Below are 19,376 nucleotides of genomic sequence, written 5' to 3' on the forward strand. Positions count from 1 at the left end.
GAGCCTATCTCAGCTGCATTCGGGCAGAAGGCGGGGTACACCCTGGACAAGTCGCCACCTCATCACAGGGCCAACACAGACCGACAACATTTACACTCACATTCACACACTAGGGCCAATTTTTAGTGTTGCCAATCAACCTATTCAACCCTGCGAAAAAAAACTAAATTAATTGCAAAAATCTGACTTTTAACAAGGACTGCACAACAAAGAATGAATGTTCTACCCTGAACAAGTGCTCGAGTCATTGTTTCCTGGCGGACCTTTTAAAGGCCTACTGAAACCCACTACTACCAACCACGTAGTCTGATAGTTTATATATCAATGATGAAATCTTAACATTGCAACACATGCCAATACGGCCGGGTTAACTTATAAAGTGCAATTTTAAAATTCCCGCCACACTTCCGGTTGAAAAACTCCTTTGGATATGATTTATGCGCGTGACGTCACAAAAGCAACGGAAGTGGTTGGACCCCATCGGACCCGATAGAAAAGCCTCTTGTTTTCTTCGACAAAATTCCACATTATTCTGGACATCTGTGTTGGTGAATCTTTTGCAATTTGTTTAATGAACAATGGAGACTGCAAAGAAAAACGTTGTAGGTGGGATCGATCGGTGTATTAGCGGCTAAGTACAATACTGTAATATCTGTGATATTTGCATTAGTGTACTGTCTTTAAGGGTTTGGGGAACGCGCATGCGCGAGTGAGTTGGCGGAGAACTTGTGTGAGTTTTGGCTAACAGCAGCTCGTGTATGTGTGTGCGTTACTTTTTGAACTACAACCAGTTACCGCTTTTTAATAAAGCGATTGAGCAGCGCTTCCTCGTCTGTGTGACTCCTTCTCCACTGCGGGGCATTACAATACTTACAGCAACACAACAAGGACTACTTACTACGCCTAGCCGATGCTTGCCGCCAAACCCACGGATGAAGTCCTTCGTCGTGCCGTTGATCGCTGGAATGCAGGTGAGCACGGCTGTTGATGGGTTTCTATCTTCATTTGAGAACGATGCTACGCGCTAGCTCAGTAGCTAAGTGTGTCACCGATGTATTGTCTTGGAGATAAGTCACTTTAAATGTCCATTTCGCGTGCTCGACTCTCATTTTCAAGAGGATATAGTATCCGAGGTGGTTTAAAATACTAATCCGTGATTCACAATAAAAAAAGGACAGAGTACATAGTTCTGTGAGGTCTGGTTGCTAAGTTAGCTTCAATGGCGTCGTTAGCACAGCATTGTTAACCTTCGCCAGCCTGGAAATCATTAACCGTGTATTTACATGTCCACGGTTTAATAGTATTGTTGATTTTCTATCCATCCTTCCAGTCAGAGGTTTATTTATTTTGTTTCTATCTTCATTTGAGAACGATGCTATCGCGCTAGCTCAGTAGCTAAGTGTGTCACCGATGTATTGTCTTGGAGATAAAAGTCACTTTAAATGTCCATTTCGCGTTCTCGACTCTCATTTTCAAGAGGATATAGTATCCGAGGTGGTTTAAAATACAAATCCGTAATTCACAATAGAAAAAGGAGAGAGTACATAGTTCTGTGAGGTCTGGTTGCTAAGTTAGCTTCAATGGCGTCGTTAGCACAGCATTGTTAACCTTCGCCAGCCTGGAAATCATTAACCGTGTATTTACATGTCCACGGTTTAACAGTATTGTTGATTTTCTATCTATCCTTCCAGTCAGAGGTTTATTTATTTTGTTTCTATCTTCATTTGAGAACGATGCTATCGCGCTAGCTCAGTAGCTAAGTGTGTCACCGATGTATTGTCTTGGAGATAAAAGTCACTTTAAATGTCCATTTCGCGTTCTCGACTCTCATTTTCAAGAGGATATAGTATCCGAGGTGGTTTAAAATACAAATCTGTGATTCACAATAGAAAAAGGAGAGAGTACATAGTTCTGTGAGGTCTGGTTGCTAAGTTAGCTTCAATGGCGTCGTTAGCACAGCATTGTTAACCTTCGCCAGCCTGGAAATCATTAACCGTGTATTTACATGTCCACGGTTTAATAGTATTGTTGATTTTCTATCTATCCTTCCAGTCAGAGGTTTATTTATTTTGTTTCTATCTTCATTTGAGAACGATGCTATCGCGCTAGCTCAGTAGCTAAGTGTGTCACCGATGTATTGTCTTGGAGATAAAAGTCACTTTAAATGTCCATTTCGCGTTCTCGACTCTCATTTTCAAGAGGATATAGTATCCGAGGTGGTTTAAAATACAAATCCGTGATCCACAATATAAAAAGGAGAGTGTGGAATCCAATGAGCCAGCTTGTACCTAAGTTACGGTCAGAGCGAAAAAAGATATGTCCATCACTGCCTCTCAAGTCGTTCACTGTAACGTTCCTCATCTACGAATCTTTCATCCTCGCTCAAATTAATGGGGTAATCATCACTTTCTCGGTCCGAATCTCTCTCGCTCCATTGTAAACAATGGGGAATTGTGAGGAATACTAGCTCCTGTGACGTCACGCTACTTCCGGTACAGGCAAGGCTTTTTTTTTATCAGCGAGCAAAAGTTGCGACCTTTATCGTCGATTTTCTCTACTAAATCCTTTCAGCAAAAATATGGCAATATCGCGAAATGATCAAGTATGACACATAGAATGGATCTGCTATTCCCGTTTAAATAAAAAAAAATCATTTCAGTAGGCCTTTAAGCGATGGACACATTAAAACAGACAAGCAGCAACAAGGGTAGACACCCCAGCGTGTAAGCCTCATTCACGAAACTTGGTCACACATTTGTAAGTAGATATTTTGCATGAATATATTTAGTTTGTTTTGTATCGAAATTGCTGACATTGTGATGTCTTGTATTCGTGGTCGTGTTTTTTTTTGTTTGTTTTTTCTGAGAGTATTGATCAAACATTATTCAAACAATGTAGGGCTTTTGTTGTTTATTTTGTTTATATTTTCAGTCTTACAAACCTAAATGAAGGAAGTGTAAAGAAATGAAACTAAAGAAGGAACATAATTCGAAAGAAGGAACATCAATCCTCAACAAAAACTGGAGGTTCTTTTTCTTCATAATGTTGACTAGCTGCAGGCAGAATAATGAATTTGACAGTTCAGTGTGAAAGCCGATGTGTTTACTTAGCAATTAAGTAAATGCAGTCTCAAAGAAATATTACCTGCGGAGGCACTTTCTGACGAAACATCCACATTTCGATGTATGGCCCCTGAGCCCTCAGGCTCTTGAAAGTGGGGCCCTCTTCATTATGTAGTTGAATAGTCTTGATGTAATATATTTGGGAGGGTTCTAATCTGTGTATGGCTGTTAAGTTGTGGATCAACTTTAGCTTAATTTCTCAACTCACATGAAAGCAAATACGCCACAGCATCAATTCCGGTCTGGTGGTATTTGGCCCTTACTTAGTAAGTCAGTACAATTCAAAAATAGCGCAGGCCGCCTTATTTAAATGAGCATGTACTATATGGAGCATCACCTAAGGTTAGCCCAAACCTCACCAACACCCACCCCTACAACCTTAACCCCCTACCTCTGCCCAAAAACACAGTTTGAAAAACAAATCACGACTTCACTCAACAGAACAGCAACCATGCAAAAATATCACTCATTTTAAAAATGATTTCGTTCATGAATACGTCTCCTTCGCGACGGGCGCATGCACGTCTGTGCGAGTGTAACAGAAGCCAAACAACTTCCAGTAAGGTGCTGGAGATCCGGGAGACTGCCTGTGTTTTTAGCTCAGTAGTATTACGCTGGTTTGCTCAAAGCAGTAAGAAAAAACAACGCAGCAGAGACAGCTGACAGCTATGAACATCAATACTTGCATTCCGCCGTCAAAGTCGGGGGCACATGATTGGGTGGGGCCCCTGGGCTTCAGTCCAGGTAAGCCCATGAATTAGGGCGGCTTTAGGCATCACCACGGAGACACTCATGTACTGCACATTCATCTTATGATGCTCCTATCTGTGGCATTTTGCTACAGTGTATTTTCAAACATGCAATAGAGATGTACCACTTTTTATGGGCATTTAAGACACAATCCAAAGTGCGTCTACAAGGAGACCCACTTTGTTTTTAGCGCTGAAGGTACGCGTTCATGGGAGAGAGGCAAAATAAATTCATACTTCAAAATGTTTCTTTTATATAGGAGATATCTTAATTATATATACAGTACAGGCCAAAAGTTTGAACACACCTTCTCCTCATTCATCGGTTTTCTTTATTTTTATGACCATTTGCATCATAGATTGTCACTGAAGGTGGAGAGCTAATGTTTTTAGCATAGCTCTGTGAGGTCCCGTTGCTAAGTTGCTAAGTTAGCTTCAATGGCGTCGTTAGCACAGCATTGTTAACCTTCGCCAGATCTGCTATTCCCGTTTAAATAAATAAAAAATAATTTCAGTAGGCCTTTAAGTCACCCAGCATGCAGCTATAAAATTACCAAAGGATGTTGCTGAATAGACAATATGTCTTCATTTTTTTTTTCTTTTTCTGACAGACAATGCAAATATGTTAACACACACAAGCATGGCGGACTGTGTCAATTGTCAGTTTGCACATACTTTTTAAGATGTGCTAAATAAGTAGTCGTGAGTTCAATCCTGGCCTCGGGATCTTTCTGTGTGGAGTTTGCATGTTCTCCCCGTGACTGCGTGGGTTCCCTCCGGGTACTTCGGCTTCCTCCCACCTCCAAAAACATGCACCTGGGGATAGGCTGATTGGCAACACTAAATTGGCCCTAGTGTGTGAATGTGAGTGTGAATGTTGTCTGTCTATCTGTGTTGGCCCTGTGATGAGGTGGCGACTTGTCCAGGGTGTACCCCGCCTTCCGCCCGATTGTAGCTGAGATAGGCTCCAGCGCCCCCCGCGACCCCGAAGGGAATAAGCGGTAGAAAATGGATGGATGGATAAATAGTGCTCACAAAACGGTGGTGCGCGTGCTGTATAATATATTTGCACCTTGTCCTCCCAGTGTTGTGGGCGTTTTGATGGTCAGCGTATACTTTGACGGCAAATGGATCCCACTTTGCACACGTTTCGTAGACCAGCTTTGCGTGTGCTATCAGGTTTGCACGTGTTTTAGCACACGCAAACCTTTAATAAATTAGGACCCACTGTAAGGGCTTCAAACAGCACAGTGCTCCTGACATACATTAAGGATCTTTAACTAGCATTTTTTTTTTTTTTGGAGTATGTCCTCTAAAATGGAAATATAGAAAATCTTAGACTAAAATGACTTTGAAGTGTAGTGCTCCTGTCATATAGATAGAGGATATTTGATATATTTTTTTTTTGCATTAGATCTTTTAACACAGCAAAGGGCTATTCTAATACAAATGATATGGCTTTTACAAGAGGTCCTTAAACACAGCAGAGTGCTCCTGTCATGACGACAGAAATAAGACAATATGGACTCTTTTGCCGATCCCCAAAGCCATTTTTTTTGGCCAGCTGCAGGCACTTTTATTTAATAAAGGCACTGACATAAGTGCTTATTAGTGTTTTGGCTGTGTATATACCTCCCTCATACTTGCACTTCTGTTATCTGATTGGAAACAATAACAATAATGCGCAGGAGTGAGCGCGAGTGCAAGTCAATAACCCAAAAAGTCATCCGAAGAGACTATTTTGCATGCAGGCTGCACTTCTTCCCTCCTTTTTACCCCCCATGAATTGTGGCCATCAATTGGATTTCACATCAGAGTGTCTTAATAGAAATGTCCATCAATATGAAGATATCCCTATCTCCACTTCAAAGCCGGCGGTTTCAGTTTCAAGTCCAGCCTTAAAGACTGCCATGAAAGACAGTGTAGCGCCTTGGTTATTTTTTATTTTTTTATTTTAAAAGCGATAAGAAATTCAGCTCAGCAGCTCATAAATATTAGCCTCATAAAGTCCAAATGAGCCTCTATGCTTTTCTAAATTGAGGAGGTTGAATTGTAAATTGAATGCATGACACATTCAGGGGAAAACAATATATTTTTTAGATATTTACTTTGACTTGACACGTACTGCATTGTTTTTGACATCTTTCATTGCCTTACATGGAGTCCAGCAGGCCGATGGTTGGCTTTTATTAGGTGTGTGGTCGAGTCGCGTTTGGGGGATAAGATCAGGTGTCCAGTTGCATTCAGGTGCTTGCAAGCAACAGCTTTGGTCAGTTTTGGTTTGAATGTGAGTGTCGCTGTTGGAATAAATGTCATTGATGGTAGGTTCAGTTCAGTTCAGTTTCAGTTTATGTCGAACATGCATACGATACAATGTAATGCATTACATATTTCCAGTTGTTTCCTTACAGCACGTCCGAAAAGGAGTAGGAAGAAGCAGAGCTTAATTAATCCTACCCATTTTCATACCATAGCAATTTTATCCAATGTCCTTGTTCTCTGTAACAGAACAGTGAACTGATAAAGAATAAATTAATAATATTAGCAAACAAATATTAAATACATAAATAATCTTTGTCTCAATAAAAAAAAGGGTTCAAGTCAAGATGTTCATCATAATTCTTGTCCTGTGTACTTTGTGAACTCTTGTAGTTTGAACAGTTTCTTAAAGTGAATCATATTTGGTGCTTTGTTTGATTTCTTTGCTTAATCTATTCCATTTGATTCCACATGTTTTAAATTAGATTTTCCTCTCAGGTGATATTTCTCTATGTCCAACATTATGTATTATTCTAATTGATCTTTTTTGTAACGTGGTTAGTGAATGAAGCGCACATTTGTAATTATTTCCCCATATTTCTACACAATAACTCAGATATGGTAACACTAGCAAGCAGTAAATAGTATGAAGTGATTTTTGGTCTAGAAGATGTTTTGTTTTGTTCATTATTGACGTTTTTCTTGCTACTTTATGTTGTATATTTTTTACATGAGATTTCCGGTTAATTTTATCATCTATTATTACACCCAAAAATTTGTTTTATTACCCTTTCAATATTTACTTTGTCTATTTGTATTTGTGTTTGACTTTCTCTTCTACTGTTACCAAATAACATTATTTTAGTTTTACTGAGATTCAAAGGTAGTCTGTTTTTGTCAAACCATTTTTTTAATGTGTTCATTTCTTCTGTTATTGTTTTTATTTTTATTTTTAATTGTATTTATTTTTTTAAATTTAATTTAATTTTTTTAATCAACATAAAAAACACAAGATACACTTACAATTAGTTCACCAACCCAAAAAACCTCCCTCCCCTATTTACACTCATTCACACTCATTCACACAAAAGGGGTTATTTCTTTCTGTTATTAAATTTCTGGTTCCTACAATATGGAACAATACAGGCGGCAAGGGATATAGTCCTTGAAGCACACATGATTGTGTGTGCTGCTGGTCCACTAACATTTTCATTAATTACTATTTTTTATGTAATTGTTTTTATATTGTTTTACTTTCTTTTATATTCAAGAAAAGGTTTTTTATTTATTTATCTTATTTTATTTTATTTATTTAAAAAGGACCTTATCTTCACCAGACCAGGTTGTCAATTAAATTACATTGTTTAAAGGGTTCTTAAAACCAGGTCCAGTCCAGATTATGTCCAGGTTGGGCTCAGCATCACACACCTTCATTTATGTACACTGAAAATTAGGGAACACAAAGATTAAATATAATCTATAAACAAAATTACATTTTCAAAATAAGCATTTATGTACAGTCCAGATTATGTCCAAGTCGAACTCAGCAACACACACCTTCATTTATGTACACTCAAATTAGGGAACACAACAACATATTGCATATAATCTATAAACAAAATTACATTTTCAAAATAAGCCTTTGAGGACTTCCCCTCTTTTTTTATGTTTTTTGGCATCATTATCGTTTTCAACCATATAATTTTCTAAAGTTAAAACATACTGAATAGATGTTTTAAAGAAAGTAATACTAAGTGAGTATCTGTTTTTGGCCTTAAAAATAAACCTTTTACCGAGTACTATAATTCAATTGACTATATCATGATTGTCAATGAACTCTCCTAAAATAACAGAAACCACATCAAGCTTCATAAACAAACCAATCCTTAAACACATTTTTTCAACTTCCACCCAAAAGGAAGACACAATATGACAATACCAAAACAAATGTAGAGTGGATTCAGGCTCCTGACAACAAAATCGGCAATCATCTGACTCTGTCATATTCCATAGTTTTAACATTTTTCCCGTGGGTAAGAAGTTATAAATAATTTTAATTTGAAAATAACGATTTTGCACATCGATAGTAGTTTTGTCGATTAATTTGAATATGGCATCCCACGGCAACGGGCAGTCAAAAAAGTCCTCCCATTTTCCATATGTGTTGTATGGGGCAGCCTTCAAAGATTTGTTTATTAAATAAAACTTATATTTTTTTTTATTTATTTTAGTTCCTTTTTGCCAACTAAAATTTCTTATTAGAGGTTTACAAACTAATAATTTAGTAGTTCCATAATTAATTATTTGTTTCCATCTTTTCCCAGTTACTCCAGTTAGTTGATTAAATGAAAAGCTTGAACAAGCATCACCTTACATAGTTATAAATTCATCATACTTCATAATCTTACCATTCTCATTGATAATATCATTGACAAAAATGATTCCTCTTTCAAGCATATTTTTCCAAAAGAAAGGCTTTCCTTCCATCTATTACAATATTACAGTTCATCCATATTGTCTGCTGCAAAATATCGTCTCTTTTTTCTGGCACATAAAATTGAGAACACCACCATGAGTGGATTGTTTCCTTTATGAACCCCGTCATGTTTCCCAGCAGACTCTCTACATAAGAAAAATGGGAGGGGATCACTTGTAAAAAAGGATACAATTTATTTTGATACAGTACATGTTTTTTGTCCAACAGGACACTTGTGTACCACTCAGTGTTTAAATACATCTTTGGAACAATTGATGCTTTTAAAGACAGACACTTAGCTTCAAGGTTGAGAAGTTTCAGGCCCCCATATTCATACTCATTGTACAAAACCTTTCTTTTAATCTTTTCTGGTTTGCCGTCCCAGACAAAATCGAAGACCCTCCGCTCATAATATATTGGGCAGCCTTCAAAGATTTCTTTATTAAATAAAAAATATATATTTTCCTATTTATTTTAGTTCCTTTTTGCCAACTAGAATTTCTTATTAGAGGTTTACAAACTAATAATTTAGTAGTTTGTTTTTGTCAAACCATCTTTTTAATTTGTTAATTTCTTCTGTTATTATTTGTATTATCTTCCGTGTGTTCTCTCCTGAACAAAACACTGTTGTATCGTCCGCAAATAATACTAACTTTAAGTCCTTTGTCACTTTACAAATGTCAGTTATATAGAGATTGAACATTTTTGGTCCGAGTATAGATCCCTGAGATACGCCACGATATATTTTCATCTCTGTAGAAGTGTGTTCGCCTATCTTCACGTATTGCTTCCTGTTGGTTAAGTAGCTTCTTACCCAGTTCAAGACCAACCCTCTGGTGCCATAATAGGTGGAGACCATTGGGTAGCCTACATTTATTGTTATTATTACATAATAATACTCTGACTTGTTAGGTGGTGAATTGTAAAAAAGGAAACAAATTGGGTGTATTACACAGGGCATCAACAAGAACATTGAAGGTGGCAATGAATGGGGTGGAGGCGCTTCCAGGGGGCCCGGAAATCCTAGCAACGGCCCTGAGTGTATAAAGTAAGGTGAAGGACCCCAGCCTAAATTAAAAAAGGCTTTATAAATGTGGGTACGTGTAATTTTATCACCTCTGTCCCACCTTTTTGAAGAATGTATATTTGAGCAAGTTGCAAACAGCCACTTGAACTAATTGAAGGCCAATGTACTTTGACAAACACCTGCAGGTTGTCGGCCTTTGATTGATCCTTTCTGGACAATATTGTCGTTTTCACTGATTAAGGCTTTTTAGTTTTATTGCTGTGGTCGGCAAAGCTGGTCGTGCAGTGCTCCCGTGGTAATTACATTTTTGCTGAGGTATTTGTCTTGCGTTTATGACCCCCCCACCTCTTACCTGCATGGTGAGGCGGTCAAGCTTAATAAGCTGTTGTTGTTTTGTCTTTTTATTTTTTTCCTACAAAAAAGGCTAAAGCAGTGCTTGTTAAATGGAATTATTGTTGCCGTCAGTCAATAAGTTGTGTAGCAATTCTGGTAGAAGAAAAAGGCGGAAAAAGTGCACCATGTATGATCGGGAGGTATGGGCATTCATTTCTTTAAAACATTTTTAGTACCAAAATGTTACGTGCCACCAAACATCAGGTACGCGGCCATACACCAAGTTATTAGGTACTATATGCAAACTGTTCAATCAAGAATAAAATATTAAATACTAGGTCTGATACCTAAAATATTAGGTGCATTACATTTTTTTACATCATTGTGTAATAACTAGGGATGTCCGATAATGGCTTTTTGCCGATATCCGATATTCCGATATTGTCCAACTCTTTAATTACCGATACCGATATCAACCGATACCGATGTCAACCGATATATGCAGTCGTGGAATTAACACATTATTATGCCTAATTTGGACAACCAGGTATGGTGAAGATAAGGTACTTTTTAAAAAAAAAATAATAATAAGATAACTAAATTAAAAACATTTTCTTGAATAAAAAAGAAAGTAAAACAATATGAAAACAGTTACATAGAAACTAGTAATTAATGAAAATGAGTAAAATTAACTGTTAAAGGTTAGTACTATTAGTGGACCAGCAGCACGCACAATCATGTGTGCTTACAGACTGTATCCCTTGCAGACTGTATTGATATATATTGATATATAATGTAGGAACCAGAATATTGATAACAGAAAGAAATGGGGGGAGGGAGGTTTTTTGGGTTGGTGCACTAATTGTAAGTGTATCTTGTGTTTTTTATGCTGATTTAATAAATACAAAAATGATTAAAAAAAACGATACAGATCATAAAAAACCGATACCGATAATTTCCGATATTACATTTTAACGCATTTATCGGCTTGCCGATATTATCGGACATCCCTAGTAATAACCCCACATTTTTTAATAATGTACCACCTTTTCTAATGAAACGTTGATGCATTTTGTAATAACTTTTACAATATTTAACAGTTTAGATTTAGAGTCATTGATGTAATACATCTTTTTTTTCTGTTTCATATTTGTATTGGTGTTGTTTTTATTCTTAGTATCATGTATAGCAGAGCTGGGCAAATATTTTGACTCCGGGGCCACATTGAGAGAAAAAAATGTGTCTGTGTATAAATAATATATATTCATTTAGCTGTAAAAACCTGCTGTACAGTATGTGTCTTTGGGCCCCTTTTTTCCAGGAACACTAATACCAAAAGTCACAATGTCCGATAGAGTTCTAAAAAAAGTTATGACAGACCACCTCAAAAAAACGGAATGGAATTTTACAGTTTTTTACTGAATGGGACACCCAAAATGTACATGGAAATAAATAAAAGTGGGATTTTTTTATTTTTTTTGTCCTGTCTAGCTTCTCAGGCAAATCATATAGTTGATGTAGATGCCCATAGCGGCTGTTCAGATTTACTTTACAAAAGAGAAGTGTAGGATACTTCTCTTGTTGCCTTATTTGTATTTGACTTTATTAAATGTATTTATATTATCATTTGGTGCAGCCGGGCTGGAGCAGGAGGGGATAAAAGGAAGACAGAGGGGGAATTGTGGGGACAAGAGGGGGATTAGACAGAAAGACAACAACAACAGCAAACACAACAATAACAACAACAACAACAACAATAGAACAACATCAGCAAATAGGATATGTACAAATATGACGGTAAAAGTGATAGCCAAAAAGCAGTTAGTGAAATAAATAATATTACAGAAATGACAATGAGCATTATTACACTACAAATGGAGCAATACAAATACCAATAGAAATAGCACTATTGATAATGAAGAATACCAATACTTTACCTTTATTATCAACAATACAGTTGTTCAAATGCAACAATACATATACGTAATGATAACTAGAGATACGAAAGAATGCAGAAAAATGGAGGGGAAGAAAGAGAAGCAACCTACATTAACCTTGTAGATTGTTACAGTAATAATAGGTTAAGCTTTGTCAGTGTGCCATGTGTTATACCCAGTTTACCCTAGGGCAACAACGTTAATATATGTTTGATGAAACGTGATTATATGCATGAGTGTATGTGTGCATATGTACTTGTATATGTACAGTATGTGTATATGTGTGCTTGTACAGTGAATGTATATGTACAGTATGTGTATGTGTATGTTTGTATAATGAATGTGCGTGTGGATGTACAAACTTTGAGTATGTAAATAAGTACTGTATTTGTATATGTACGTATGTGGGAGCGTAGGTACCTATGTATGTGTGTATGTATGTGAAAGTGGGATTTACAATATTAACTATGAACAACAAAACACTGAATATTAACAACATATGAACATCACTCCTCTTTTACTTCTCAGATAGTTGTGTATCTTTTACAATCAAGCAAAACACAATAAAAATGTCAAAAAAACAGCAAAATATGAATGCAACGTGTAATAAACACCTACAATATGATATATTTTCACGTAAAAATCTGCTTCCGCATCTGTTTCTGACACATGTGTTTCGGTCAGGCTGCTCTGAAAACAATCCCCGCCCACTCTGCTTTGTTCCTCGTCTGAGCTGCTGTGACGTAGATTACCGTAATAACTCGAATAACACCCAAAAGCGCAGATTTCGACTATTGAAATACTTTGTATAGTTCAAGACTTACAGCCATTTAAAAACAGCACTGCACATCATAATGGCGGCGACAGTTTTGATGTTAAAGGTCTAAAAAAATTATGTAGAACGTCCGGCCGACCGGATTGAAAATCAAAAGGGGCCGCATTTTGCCCAAGTCTGATGTATAGTATACTGTAGTATCATTTACGAACATATTACATAACGTATGTCTTCCGATATTTTCAACGCAGTAATATTTCATTATTGTTAACTTGCCATCACATTTCTTTATTATACATATGAATAGAGTTACATTGGATTTATGGTTCACCAATATAAATACACAACTACATTTCTAAAAAACTATTCTAAAGAAGATTCAATGTTTTGTGTAGGGATGTCCGATAATGGCTTTTTGCCGATATCCGATATTCCGATATTGACCAAACCCTTAATTACCGATACCGATATCAACCGATACTGATATTTACAGTCGTGGAATTAACACATTATTATGCCTAATTTGGACAACCAGGTATGGTGAAGATAAGGTTCTTTTTTTAAAAATTAAAAAATAAAATAAGATAAATAAATTAAAAACATTTTCTTGAATAAAAAAAAAAGTAAAACAATATAAAAACAGTTACATAGAAACTAGTAATTAATGAAAATTAGTAAAATGAACTGATAAAGGTTAGTACTATTAGTGGACCAGCAGCACGCACAATCATGTGTGCTTACGGACTGTATCCCTTGCCGACTGTATTGATATATATTGATACATAATGTAGGAACCAGAATATTAATAACAGAAAGAAACAACCCTTTTGTGTGAGTGAGTGTGAATGAGTGTAAATGGGGGAGGGAGGTTTTTTGGGTTGGTGTACTAATTGTAAGTGCATCTTGTGTTTTTTATGTTGATTTAACAAAACAAAAAATATATATATATTTTTTTTTTAAACGATACTGATAATAAAAAACCGATACCGATAATTTCCGATATTACATTTTAAAGCATTTATCGGACGATATTATCGGACATCTCTAGTTTTGGGTTATTGTTGTAAAAGTTTTTCTAATTAAGGCATCAATTTCAATGGTTTATCACAGGGGTGCCCAAACCTTTACACTCGGGGGCCGCATTGGGTTAAAAAAAAATTGGGCGTGTGAGTGTGAGTGTGTGTGTGTGTGTGTGTGTGTGTGTGTGTGTGTGTGTGTGTGTGTGTGTGTGTGTGTGTGTGTGTGTGTGTGTGTGTGTGTGTGTTTCCGAGCATGATGATGTCACGTTATCGATGGGAAAATGCATTTTTAAACACTATGAATTGCCTGAGCAGCAAGGAGACATCGAGAGTAACAAACGGTAGAAAATGGATTAGAAAGGACACATTTTAAAAAATAATAAAGAAAAAAAATGTTTTGTTTTTTTTAACTTGGGACTTCCCGCAGGCCGGATTTTGGACGCTGGCAGGCCGGATGGGGACCCCTGGTTTATTACACAATGCACCAAATTATTTTATTTTTTTATTTTTTTAATGTGCAGCACCCACATTTTGAAATAACGTTTGCAAAGAGTTAAGAGTTGTAAAAGTTATACCAAAAAGAGTCAACGTTTATTACAAAATGTGTCGTTATTACATAATGAGGTGAAAATTACATTATGACATAATGTGTTCTTGTATGCATATTGTCCCTATATTAGATACACCACGAATATGTATGCTTCTGGCTAAATCATCAGGAGCACCTATGACAAATTTAAAGGTACTGTGCACTTGCACCCAAAATGTTAGGTACATATTGGGCCTAAATGTTGGGTACACCTGAGGCCAAACTCTGAGGTGCATGTGTATTAGCATCATATTCCTCTAACACTCCAAATATTTGGTACATAGGAATTGAAAATATAAAGGTAAATATAAAATATTGGGCATATATATTTTACATGTACATGATACATGAGGTACACGTGTGGTTATAACTTGCTCGCAAAATGTGTTTGATTCACAAAACACAATTATTATTGTTAGAATAATAATAATTGTAATTACTTTGATTTTATTATTATTGAAATAATTGATTGACTGGTAAAGTGCCTCTCATAGGCAACAGTCACCACTTTGTAACCCTGAACGGACAAATTGATTGCTTTGCTAGTGCCTATTATAATACAGATGGTGTGTGATGAAGGGGCTTCTTGTTTGGGGACAACAATAGCACACCAAAGATTGTCCATCATAGCAGTCCTCATGAGAGCAAATCAGGCGTGCTTGTCTTCCAACTAACTCACCATAATTTAGTGTCTTCCAGGCCACTGCTTCTTGTCCTTGAGCTGGCCGCTAGAACAGCTGGCTCCCTGCTGTGCACTCCAGCTTCCAAATAAAGCCATCGTGTGTGTGCAAAAATCCACATCTGTCTGGAGAACACACACGAGGAGGAGGCGGCCGCCGTGTTCGCTCCACGGCACAAATGACGCTGCCATGATTCCAGGCGTGCTCGCCACCAACTCTGAATACATTTGGCATAACTTGATAAGTACAGGACACGTGCGTCCAAAGACTACCCATAAAAAGTTGATGAGGAAGTTTATTTTCTAGATTTTTATAACCAGATTGACATTTTTGTAGCTTTACGAGGCAATTTTGTTCAGATATGTAACTGCGGCCGTTGCATCTTTTTAATTGGCCGTTTATTGGCTGCTTCTTAACTGCTAATTTAAAAAGTCCATAATAACTTTTGTACTTTTTTTTGGACTAAAAATACATTTTCCTTCGAGCTGTATCAAAGCTACAAATGCAATTATATTATTAGGAGTAATAGTAGTAGTAGTTGTACCCAATATAGTAGGGAGATAATTAGTCAAACTATTCAGAGCACCAAGATATTGAATATGCCTAAAATATTTGGTAGGTTTTTAATTAGGTTAAAAAAAAAGTACTATCACTACTAATAATAACAGTAATAACTACAAAAGTACTCTGAAAGTTCAAACCTTGCCAGGCCCTTCCTCCCAATTGCGTGTATGTACATAACGTCATGTCCGGCTCATGTTGTGCTTGCATGCGTGGTGGTCAAGCTAGCTCTGTTTTCAATGGTTACTCACTTAGACAAAATTTAGACTTGGACAAACTTTATTGATCCATAAGGGAAATTGTTCCACACTATACTCTATATATATATATATATATATATATATATATATATATATATATATATATGTATATATATATATATATATATATATATATATATATATATATATATATATATATATATATATATATATATATATATATATATATATATATGTATATATATATATATATATATATATATATATATATATATATATATGTATATATATATGTATATATATATATATGTATATATATATGTATATATATATATATATGTATATATATATATATGTATATATATATATGTATATATATATATATATATATATGTATATATATATATATGTATATATATATATGTATATATATATATATATATATATATGTATATATATATATATATGTATATATGTATATATGTATATATATATATATATATATATATATATATATATATATATATATATATATATATATATATATATATATACCAGTGACGTGCGGTCACTGGAGGCAGGGGAGGCGGGGCCTCACCTGCCATCATGGAAAGAAAAAAAATGTAAAAAGAAAAAAAATTAATTAAATTGTTATATGTGTTCAGTGGTTATACTATAAAGTTATGTTCCATTTAACTTCACCAGTTTTAGATCATTTTTATTCAAAATCGCTGAATTTTCACATTTGCCGTTCAAATACTGAGAAGAGACGGTGTGGTGATCAGCAGCCAGTTGAGGCGCGTCACTCCGTTGAGCCTCAACATGGATTGCGGACTCGGCTAACTGCTGGCCTGCTGTGCAGTGAGACCGTATTGCTATATGAATTATATTATACATTTCCATAGTTTATTTAGCTGAGGTATATAATGTACAGTGTATTTTGTCAACAACTGTATGTGTGTAAGTATTTCTTGTGCTGAGCGATCATAAAACTGCTGCGAAGACGCACTGTGGGAGGCTCGCAGTAACCCCGCCTCCTTGTGCCGGCTAATGCACCCCGCCGCAGAACCCCCGACGGGAGCGCCACACCAACCAAAGCCCACAACCAAACCCTCCACGTGCAACACCGAATCCACCCAAAAAAAAGTCACTTAACAAGAAGCCAAAAAGTGCAAAAACAACAATGCTTGCGCCGGAGGAGCCGTGAACAGGGACACAACATTAGGTACACCTGCAGACTGCAACACGGATTTCAAATTTCATTCATTCACAACTCCTCCAACACAAACACCACTGTTCCCGCACTTATAAGTAAAGGTAAGACCATAATAACGTTTTTTTTATTAAATGTGCTTTTTTGTGTGCTACAGTTTGTATGTGTAAAGTTAAAGTTAAGTTAAAGTACCAATGATTGTCACACACACACTAGGTGTGGTGAAATTTGTCCTCTGCATTTGACCCATCCCCTTGCTCACCCCCTGGGATGAGAGGGGAGCAGTGGGCAGCAGCGGCACCGCGCCTGGGAATAATTTTTGGTAATATCAACCCTTGATGCTGAGTGCCAAGCAGGGAAGAATGCTGGTATGAGCTTTAAACATAACCCGTTAACTGCTGCCAATCAAATGGTGAATAAGATACTCTTTAGGGTTCATATGTTTGTAAATCTGACTGTGATGAAATCAGTGCCTCACCAGTCATGAACCTCACCGCACGTCACTGATATATACATACTATATTCCATACTAAACGCCATTTAACTTTTCTCGAAGAAAAAATGCCCTATGCTTGCGTTGTTTTCGGCTGTGTGAACCCTTGCAACCGTGAAAAGGATGATTGACAACCTCAATCGAGCCCTTGCTCACCAAACATAGCCTGAATGATTCTCGAAGTGCGGGTGTGTTTTTGTTGTTGTTGTTGTGTTTTTAGCACCTGGATGCAAAATTAGGTCAGCGCATCGTGTTGTGCTGACCTGAGGAGTGACTTTTAAATAAGTCATGCGACCTAGTGACCTAGTGAAGACAGTGTTGCTTACAGGTGTAGGTTTACACCTGTATACCCCCGCATTTCAACTTTGAATCATCCCAGACAAATGTACCCTTGCCCTGAAAAAGTGATCTCCTTGCCTGTTCTTCATTGTCGTGTCATCAAGGATTCTTTTTTTTTTGCAGAGGTTACTTGTTATTACTCCAGGTGTCCATGAGCGTGGAGGCCTTTATTTGTACAAATATGTTTGTGAAGATAGTTTTCGATAATATCCATCTATCCAATCTTTCTTTTTCTTTTTTTCCATCCCAAACTTGTTCATGCGAGTGTTGAGCACTTTTGCAAAATGACAGCTTACAGATACCACATCAGGTTTTTAGGTGTCCCCGTGGTGATTTATGGACTATTAATTTGAAGGGCTGTCGTATGTTGATGTCTTCCTCCTCTTGCAGATAGTGTTGAAGATGAGCTCGAACTCTCCGCTGTTCGCCATCGCCCCGAGGGATTGGGACAACTGGAGGCGCAGACGCGGTTCTCCCGCAAGGAGCTGCAAATCCTCTATCGCGGCTTTAAGAATGTAAGTAAGTGAAGCCTGGCGCCGCTGGTGGTGCTGGCGCCAATGCTGCTTACAACCACTTGGGGGCAATATTTGCTCTGCTACTTTATGAGATACAAGCTTGTTTCATCGAGTAGTTCCTCTTAATAGGGGAATTTTGCCAATCATTGACCATCCCTATCTGAGACAAGGACACATGATTTTTCTCTTTTTTAAGCATTCTACAAAACCCAGCGTTTCTGGGTGTTGTTGATAAATGGCTTTGGCTTTGCATAGTAGAGTTTTAACTTGCACTTACGGATGTAGCGACAAACTGTAGTTACTGACAGTGGTTTTCTGAAGTGTTCCTGAGCTCCTGTGGTCATATCCTCTGATGCATCAAAGGTCACGGGCATTCAATGTTGGTTTTTGGCCTTGCCGTGATTTCTCCAGTATTGATGATATTACGGAGCGTAGATGGTGACGTCCCTAAATTCCTTGCAACAGCTCGTTGAGAAATGTTGTTCTTAAACTGTTGGACAATTTGCTCACGCATTTGTTGACAAAGTGGTGACACTCGCCCCATCCTTGTTTGTGAATGACTGAACATTTCATGGAAGCTGCTTTTATACCCAATCATGGCACCCACCTGTTCCCAATTTGCCTGTTCACCTGTGGGATGTTCCAAATAAGTGCTTAATGAGCATTCCTCAACTTTCTCTGTCTTTTTCGCCACTTGTGCCAGCTTTTTCGAAACATGTTGCAGGCATCAAATGAACCAATATTTGCAAAAAAATAACAAAGTTTACCAGTTCCAACATTACATATCTTGTCTTTGCAGTCCATTCAATTGAATATATGTTGAAAAGGATTTGCAAATCATTGTATTCTGTTTTTATTTACCATTTACACAACGTGCCAACTTCACTGGTTTTGGGTTTTGTAAATGGTAAATAAATGCTAGCAATAGGTGGCTAACAATACGGGTACTACGCTCTACGAAACAATGTTTATATACATGAGTATAAAGTTACTGTATATAATGTAGTAACATGCACATTCTTAATAGCATGTAATATTTACGTGTTTTGGTCATTTTAAGCATTACCA

General features: G+C 36.8%; 1 protein-coding gene across 1 annotated transcript in view; it reads left to right on the top strand.

Moving 5' to 3' along the window:
- Positions 1-19,376, top strand: part of kcnip4a (potassium voltage-gated channel interacting protein 4a) — a 46,724-nt gene that overhangs the window by 13,011 nt on the left and 14,337 nt on the right. Inside the window, exon 2 of the mRNA XM_062065920.1 lies at positions 18,184-18,308. Coding sequence (XP_061921904.1) covers positions 18,184-18,308 — 125 coding nt within the window. The remainder of the gene's footprint in view (positions 1-18,183; positions 18,309-19,376) is intronic.

The sequence above is a fragment of the Entelurus aequoreus genome, linkage group LG12 (assembly GCF_033978785.1).
Source record: "Entelurus aequoreus isolate RoL-2023_Sb linkage group LG12, RoL_Eaeq_v1.1, whole genome shotgun sequence".
NCBI lineage: Eukaryota > Metazoa > Chordata > Actinopteri > Syngnathiformes > Syngnathidae > Entelurus > Entelurus aequoreus.